At 31.7% G+C, this 9,539-nt stretch overlaps 1 protein-coding gene across 1 annotated transcript in view; it reads right to left on the minus strand.

Moving 5' to 3' along the window:
• Positions 1–9,539, minus strand: part of GABRA2 (gamma-aminobutyric acid type A receptor subunit alpha2) — a 150,527-nt gene that overhangs the window by 49,310 nt on the left and 91,678 nt on the right. The window contains exon 5 of the mRNA XM_019665761.1: positions 1,402–1,639. Within this exon, the coding sequence (XP_019521306.1) occupies positions 1,402–1,639 (238 nt within the window). The remainder of the gene's footprint in view (positions 1–1,401; positions 1,640–9,539) is intronic.

Genomic DNA, 9,539 nt, shown 5'->3' on the forward strand with positions numbered 1-9,539 from the left:
AGATATAGATAGATGCATCTCCTGAAAATATCTTGTTGAGACTAGTCTGTTGGCTAAATTATGGACACAAGTTATGAAGGTTAACTAAATATTTTTATGTATCTACATCATCACGATAAAGAGTAACCATAGCAAATTTGTTATAAAAAAGCTGTCATCAGGTAGTACATTTCACACAAAAATAAAGTGGATGAAACAGGTACTAAATCAAACTTATAGAAGAATCTCATAATGAGCAAAGTAATTGTGGACAACAATTTAACTATATCTTGCATACTTCTAAGAGAGTATTTAAGTAGAACCTCATGAAATAATTTCCAAAACTCGGTGTGTTATCTGACTATATTTTGTTTAAAACCCAAAATTTTAATCACTTTCTTAATCCATAGGAATGATCAAAGTACAGAGGTACTGCCTCTGAATTGAAAGTTTCAGAGAGAGAGGCAAAATAAGTAGCTAACACTTCCATTTTAGGCAATGGTCATTTAGCAATGAGCCCTCAAGAAATTTTTTCTTTAAAGATCAGGACTATATTATTGCTCCTTCTTAAATAATTCTCACAATTGAAATCTACCACTTTACATTTTATATGAAATGACATTACATGAAATGCCTGTAATACACATCTGATGATGAAAGTTATCCATGCTTTAAATTTAAAGAATTTATTAAACATTTTAAGTTTAGATTATACATCACTTTATTAGATTTGTCATGGTTCTCATTATTACATAATAGAAGCAACTTATTTTTAAAGATTGATTCATGGAAATAGTTAAAATGGAACAGTAGTATCAACAATCGTATATCCCTTGAGATATTTTTTTAAAACTGAATAATATGAAATTGATGCTATATGACAGTTTTTAATTTACAAAAAGGCAATTTCACATGGTTCAATCTAATACATATGCTTATAGTATCCAACCTATTTATAAGCCTCATTAATTAAAAACTACCTATGAATATTTTTAAATTTATATTTTTTTGTTTAGAGTAATTTCATAGGGAGGATCACAATATTAAATGACAACTTGCTTAAAAATCATTTAACTGTTTGATAGGCTATCTGATGAGATATTAAAAATAAAACCACAAGCTGGTATAAAGAAAAGTTTGTCATGCTATGAAACTGTTCTTAGTTAAAATGTAGTGTGAAAAACAGCCAAAAATATCAATTTTTAATAATTAAGGCAATTCTTAAATTTTTAACACATTAAAATGAGAATCAAGCTTATAAATAGTATTTCATGCTTATTTTTAAATATGCAAGCATTTACAATTCATATTATGGATACTTCAATAATCTGTTAAGAAAATCTTCAACTTGTGCTAATACTTGACAAATAGGTTGATCAGTTTTTTAATACATGGATTTGTCAGTATTTCAATGCAACATACGAATCCTAAAATCATACCTCATTGTGTATAGCAGAGTGCCATCATCTTGGATTCGAAGAAGCTTATTTGGCATTGTCATATTATGAGCTACCGATTTTTTCCCATTGTGAAAGAAGGTGTCTGGAGTCCAAATTTTGCTAGCCATTAAGTTGTTAAGTCGAAGGATGTTCATAGGACCTTTAAATTTTAACCGTTCATCTTTCCACTTTTGTCGAAAGAAAACATCTATTGTATATTCCTGAAATACAAAGTAGCATTCTTTTAAAAATAATGAATGTTTTAGGTAGAAGGATTGCAAAACTCCAACAAAATACTATAAATCTTTTACAAGTGAGAAAACTATATAGCGAGAAGTAAATTTTGAATCAGAAAGATCATTCCTTCCTCTTATCAGTAAATGTTGCCACTTACAATGGGATAAAAAGTATGTGTATGTACACAATTAACTACATATTATTATGAGAGGAAAAGAATAAATTTACTTTATCTGGTCTCTTTCAGTTGAACAAGGTTTCAAACTGCTTTACTGTATTCTATAGTCTAGAACTACTTGGAGGGGGGTATGGTTGGGGCAGTGTTTGGGTGGATTGTTTTAAGTCATTTATCTCAAGAAAGCATGAGCAGGCAGCCTTCTCAGTAGCAAAAAAAAAAAAAAAAGGAAAAAAAACAACTATTAAACACACTGTCAGATCTGTATGACTCATCATCTCCTGTTGCCAAAGAAACTGTAGAATGTCTCATTTTTTAAATAAAAAAAAAAAAAAAAAAGGTGAGATATATTGTTAGCAAGAATGTATTGGGGGATGATGATGATTTTAATAGTTTATTTTGTGAAGTGAGTTGCAATAGGAAGACTTGGACAAGTTATTAGAATACTTAAAATACAAATATTTTTCAAATAAACTCCCTCAGGTTAAAATATATTTTAAAATATTCATANTTTATTTGCAAATCAAGCGGCTTGTTTTTTTTCTCCCATGAATACAAATCATGGCCGTCTTTTCAATAAAATTTCAAATGGCACAGTTTGACAAATTAAAGACATATCACATGTATCACTTTACAGCAGAAGGCCTTACAATACTCAAATAGTTATGAATCCTAATAAATTATATTTTTTAAAGTAATTGCAATACCATTTTTGATTCTGATGTTACTTTTAAATATAAATAAGGTAAAATGAAACCCTACAAATGTGATGACATTTTAAAAAACTAGTGAGGCACTGATCAGCAGGGACTCTGTTTGATTCATGTTTATACTTTTAGTACCTGGTACAAAGCCTGACACACACAAAAAAGTTCTTAAGCCATTCTTGCCAGATTAATGAATAATCTAATAATATTTTATGATATTTACTGTTATAGAGGATGGACATCTGGGTAGGAGCCCAATGGTATGTTAAAGAAAATGACCCTTCCCAAATGCCTTTTATAAAAAAACAGTTATTCCATTTTATTATTTATAGAGGAATATGTTTCTTTAGATTTGGAGTCTGGAGATAGCAGATATAGTAGATATAAGTGAAGCAAGGAGGATCAGAGGCACTCCCTAGTACACTAGCACACATACAAACCAGGAGGCCATGGCAATGGATCTCAGTAAAGTACAAAAGAAGAGAAAGACAGTTTGTTTTGTAAGTTTCATTATAAATTCCATCTCTAAATTAGGTTTTCATTATATAATTCTAATTCTGCCAAATGATCTATTTTTAGTACTGTTCTGCATTAAACATTAAAAGCTTACTGACTGATTTTTCATATTTGGTAATCAAAAAAAATTCCAAAATATTTTTAATTATTAATTTTTATGCAAAAAGACAGCTTTCCATTTATTTTGGGTTGCTGCACAGAATATGCCTAGACTTCCATTCAATAAGTTTTAAATCAAATTAAACAGCTAGGAAATATATAAAAACATGAGGCCATAGGAATAAAACAAAACAATTCAAAATTATGAACTTATAGAAAAGATGCTTCTTTTATTTCAGGACAATGACAAAGTTCCAGAAATTCCATCATTTGGGGGGAAATGACGGTTTTTTAACTAAGACAGAAATAAATGACTAGAGAAAAAGTCACGGCTGCTTCTGTCAAAATTTGTTGTGCCAACATCTTAAGGTTTGGGTTAGCTTGTTAGTCTAGTACTCCATGATGGTGTTCATACTTTTAAGACTTATACATCAAGCACCCACTGTTGTCAAGGATTAATAAAGGAATGTATAAATTGTTAATGTGTCAAGAAAAATGAAGAAAATTAAATAAAGAACAGAATGATTAACAACAAACTTTATGTGTTGCCCATATCATCTGTAGATAGGCAACCATATTCTCAAGCATGCAATATTCCACTACTCTGTAGACACACTGTTAAGAATTTTTAAATTTTATTTAAAATAATTTCAGGTGGATTTATTTTATATTCAGTATTGAGACAGCACATTGTTTATATATGGTGTCTTAATAGCACTAATTTGTCCTTTGAAAAATGCCTTTTCTTCTTACATCATTATCATGAATAAATCCTTGGCATGAATAAATCCTTTCTTTGGTATCAAGGCTTTTAAAATTTTTTTCCTTAATATCACTTATGCAATGTGAAAGAGTTTTTCTCTGCCGCATCTGCTGTAGTTTTTTCAGCATCATATTTATGTTGTATAACATGATTGACTATCTTAAATAATTTTGGATGAAATTGCCAGCATTGAAACGGTGGTTTCCATGACAATAAAAAAGGGCTTTGTAGTTAAACAAAGGAGAGATTCTACAAGAAAATTGAGAGCTGACACCTTTTTGTAAGAATGAACAGAACAAACAAGGTTGAACTTTTCATTCCACAAAACTATGGTCATCAAAATAATTAGAGGGTTTTGCATGCACATTAGCTATCATTCTTCCCTTTTCTCTCACTCAATACAGTCTGTGGGGAGAAGGCACACTACTCCAACAGAAATGTCTTTAATCCGGTTAGAGAACTACATTTCTATTCAAGACAAGGAAAAGTCAAAAGCTGCTCAAAATGGACAAAGATGGGAGTGCCAGAAAGAGCAAGGTTTCTGAAAAGGTCAGGCAATGGGACACGCTCACAGAAGAAAGAACTGCGTAGCAATGTCCATGAATTTATCCTGAGCCTGTCCTGAATGCCTTGCGGACCTACGGAGATGATTCGACCTTCCCTCTTTTCAATTCTTCTGGGAGAGCGAATGTTTCTGCTTGACACACAAGATATAACCTCTGTGACCTAAAGATGGCCAAATGCACAGAGCCATTTTGGGAATATTCTATGTATGCAGAAGGTGCCTGCATGTAGCAATCCAGCTACACCATGTCCCTCAAATTTATTTTAGGAAATAAAAAAAAAAAACAAAAAACCTTCCATTAGTTAGAAAGTAGAAAGATAATTGCACAGATATAGCTTCTGTGACTGCCATTTGCAACAGGCTGATAGCACTTAATAATAAACAATAGAATCTATCCTTTACAGTGAAATCTTAGTTGACAAAAATGAAACAGTTCGCATTTTTAATGTGCTAGCATTTGGCAAATAAGCTAAATTACGTAGTCCTGACCTTCAAGGATCTCCTGGTCTAGTTTTACACATTTACAAAAACACATGATGTTTTTTATTAGCAAAAAGGGGAGTGATAATTTAAACACCATTAATAAAATATAATGATATCTGAAACTAAAATAAGGTTAGCCAATTAGTTTTGTAAGGAAAGTCAGCATGTCTTTTACTTCTGTATCTTATTGGGCAAGTAGTAAGCATTCCATAATATGAGAAGAAACTATACAGTTAAGCAGTGCTGCTGACTATCCTTGGTACTATTGACCCGAAACATGTTAGCTTCATCCCCATACTTACAGCTGCCAAATTTCAGAGGACATGAATGAGCATCCATTGGAAAATCCTCCAAGTGCATTGGACATTCAGCTTGAACTGTAAGCCTAAAAGTCAAAAGTCCACTCTTTGTTTAAGTAAATTGGCAAGTCAAGATAAATCACTCCTTACTGTTGTCAACAGAATTAATGATGAGGTAGGGCCTTCATTACAGCATCATATTAGGCTAATTCCCATTTAAATATGTTTTTGTTCTTTCACATTTAGATGATCCTTCAGGAAGCATTAGCATATATAAAATCTGAGCTCAAATAACAGCAATATTTATTTATAAATATACTTAACTGTTTTATACTCTATGGTTTATTAAAAAGTAAAGAAGTAATATATGCATTTTTGAAGAGCTATTTTCCCATTAACCTCTATTAATATTTATAATATTAGAGAAAAAAATGAAAAAAAAAACTAATGAAAAGAACGTAATTTTCTTCCATCATCTCAACAACCATATAGCAAAATTGATATGAGAATTCAATATTAGTTCAGAGGAGCTCTCTTCAAATATATGTAAACTGTGAATCAGAATNTTTATCCATAAACTGAGAGTTGAATAGGTACCAATGCATTATACAGATGATGTGTTATAAAATTGTACACTTGAAACCTATATAATTTTAACCAATGTCACCCCAATAAATTCAATAAAATTTTAAAAATCTGACAAAAGCACTCTTAAAAACAAAGAGTTGAATAATCTTGTTATCCAAATAGGGGGATAAGAATTCAAAAACTAGGAAAAGTGTAACACTGTTTGAAGGTAAAGTGGACTTGTCAGAGGAGGCACACTTTCTGAATATGAAGTATGTTTTCGAGTACCATTTCTGAAACTCTAATACACACCTTGGAATCTCCTTGGAATCGTTTTAAAATGCAGATCCTAACTTAGTAAGGGGTCAAGCCTGAGATTTTGAATTTATAAAAAGCTCCCAAACATTGTCTATGCTGCTGGTTCTTGTACCAAACAGCAAAAGGTTTTAAGCAAACTGGTATATTTCTAGGGACTTGAACTGATTAATTTTCTTAGAAACTATCTTTTATTTTTAGACTCATTTTACTAACCTGTACTGGATTTAATTGTCTCCTTCCCAATTGATTGGCCCAACAGATCATATTGATTTAACCTGGATCCATCAGGAGCAACTTGTACTGAATCAGATGCATTGTAAGTCCAAATGTAAGTGACCTCTGAGGTTGTATAAGCATCTGTAGGATATCAGAGAAAAATATATTTTTATCACTGTAGTTAGAACCATTAATAAAGTGCAACATCAAGTGTTGTATATTTCATAGAATCACTGTTGACTAAAAACAATCATGATTGATGTTTGCAGATCACATTTTTTAGGGTAAAAAGTGTCTGAAATTTACAACTTCAACATGAAGTTGACAAAGAGAGACAATCACGATTATGAGGGTATTTTCACTGCAACCACTTTGAGAGGTGAAGAGCAAATTTCTCTTTAGAGCTTGCAAAAATCAATGGGCCTTGAGAAGGTTAAAACATCTGCTATAGTCTCACAGTGGTAGATTAAGACATTGTGGTAAACAGGTTATAAATGCCCATAGCCCAGTTAAATAGTTTAGAACAGCAATCACTCATGAAATAGCAATCATAATCCCAAGTAATACTGTTTCCAGACATAAAGTAATTTAGTTAAGAATTAAGTGACTTAGCTATCATGACACAATGCTTTTCATTAGAAGAACAAGAATTAATTATTGCAGAACATGTAAATTCCTCAAGATAGGAATACTTCTAAAAACATTTTCATTTTAAAATTAATACACACAGATCTCACTGGAGTCTACCTTCACTGCATTGGTTGGTAGGAAGAGGCAAAAGACATACAGACCAAGTATAACTTCCTATTTTACTTGGCTGAGGAGGCAGAATTTAGCAGAACTGAGCTGACTCTAGACTGGGGAGGGCAGGCAGCATGCTTTGTCTGAGCTGTCCTCTGACCTCGGCATTTCCTTTGCACCTGTATGTCCTGATGTGGGAGCAGGTGACCTCTCCATGCAGGCTGAGTCTCTACACAGTTGAATAAACAGGCAACTCTTGCTATTCTCTACTGACCTTGTGAAGAACTTCTATGCACTTTTGCTCATGGGAATGTTTAGAAATATTAGTTACACCTGGTCCTTAAGCAAAACTCAGCACCACAGTCAAATTCTCAATTAATGGAGAGAAAAGAACAGCTATCTCTGGCAATATCTATTCCTCAGATATCCAGGACACTGGGAAGTTTATTTCCCGCCATCAGTAAATTTTCTAGTTTAAACCATTGTGCTGGGGTGGTTCTAGTGCTTACCTTGATCCAAAATCTGTGATCATAAGACAATTCCCATTTAAACATCAATAACAATAAGATGAATGCTTATGAATTTGTGTCTTACTCTCTGTGTGGTCTTTTAATGGCATACTATACTTGTTGCCTGGTTTTTCCAATGTCTCAACTAAATGTTAATATCAGTGAAATACTGATTTCATTGTATATGTATTCACCTACATTCACAAGTAAATTACATTACATGAAACAATTTTTGAAATAGGATTCTAAAAATATGCATGCATATTTTTATATATGTATATGTATTTAACAGAGATATATTCGTATAGTATGTATATGAATGAATTCTAGTTACTCTAAGCTTTCCATTTTTTATTAATTTCAACTAGTTAGTCATTGGTGATTCTAAGATTAAAGAACTAACATCAGTAATGTGGATAACTAGCAATTTATTTGCAAATCAAGCGGCTTGTTTTTTTTCTCCCATGAATACAAATCATGGCCGTCTTTTCAATAAAATTTCAAATGGCACAGTTTGACAAATTAAAGACATATCACATGTATCACTTTACAGCAGAAGGCCTTACAATACTCAAATAGTTATGAATCCTAATAAATTATATTTTTTAAAGTAATTGCAATACCATTTTTGATTCTGATGTTACTTTTAAATATAAATAAGGTAAAATGAAACCCTACAAATGTGATGACATTTTAAAAAACTAGTGAGGCACTGATCAGCAGGGACTCTGTTTGATTCATGTTTATACTTTTAGTACCTGGTACAAAGCCTGACACACACAAAAAAGTTCTTAAGCCATTCTTGCCAGATTAATGAATAATCTAATAATATTTTATGATATTTACTGTTATAGAGGATGGACATCTGGGTAGGAGCCCAATGGTATGTTAAAGAAAATGACCCTTCCCAAATGCCTTTTATAAAAAAACAGTTATTCCATTTTATTATTTATAGAGGAATATGTTTCTTTAGATTTGGAGTCTGGAGATAGCAGATATAGTAGATATAAGTGAAGCAAGGAGGATCAGAGGCACTCCCTAGTACACTAGCACACATACAAACCAGGAGGCCATGGCAATGGATCTCAGTAAAGTACAAAAGAAGAGAAAGACAGTTTGTTTTGTAAGTTTCATTATAAATTCCATCTCTAAATTAGGTTTTCATTATATAATTCTAATTCTGCCAAATGATCTATTTTTAGTACTGTTCTGCATTAAACATTAAAAGCTTACTGACTGATTTTTCATATTTGGTAATCAAAAAAAATTCCAAAATATTTTTAATTATTAATTTTTATGCAAAAAGACAGCTTTCCATTTATTTTGGGTTGTTGCACAGAATATGCCTAGACTTCCATTCAATAAGTTTTAAATCAAATTAAACAGCTAGGAAATATATAAAAACATGAGGCCATAGGAATAAAACAAAACAATTCAAAATTATGAACTTATAGAAAAGATGCTTCTTTTATTTCAGGACAATGACAAAGTTCCAGAAATTCCATCATTTGGGGGGAAATGACGGTTTTTTAACTAAGACAGAAATAAATGACTAGAGAAAAAGTCACGGCTGCTTCTGTCAAAATTTGTTGTGCCAACATCTTAAGGTTTGGGTTAGCTTGTTAGTCTAGTACTCCATGATGGTGTTCATACTTTTAAGACTTATACATCAAGCACCCACTGTTGTCAAGGATTAATAAAGGAATGTATAAATTGTTAATGTGTCAAGAAAAATGAAGAAAATTAAATAAAGAACAGAATGATTAACAACAAACTTTATGTGTTGCCCATATCATCTGTAGATAGGCAACCATATTCTCAAGCATGCAATATTCCACTACTCTGTAGACACACTGTTAAGAATTTTTAAATTTTATTTAAAATAATTTCAGGTGGATTTATTTTATATTCAGTATTGAGACAGCA

Source organism: Hipposideros armiger, unplaced genomic scaffold, assembly GCF_001890085.2.
Source record: "Hipposideros armiger isolate ML-2016 unplaced genomic scaffold, ASM189008v1 scaffold_452, whole genome shotgun sequence".
Lineage (NCBI taxonomy): Eukaryota > Metazoa > Chordata > Mammalia > Chiroptera > Hipposideridae > Hipposideros > Hipposideros armiger.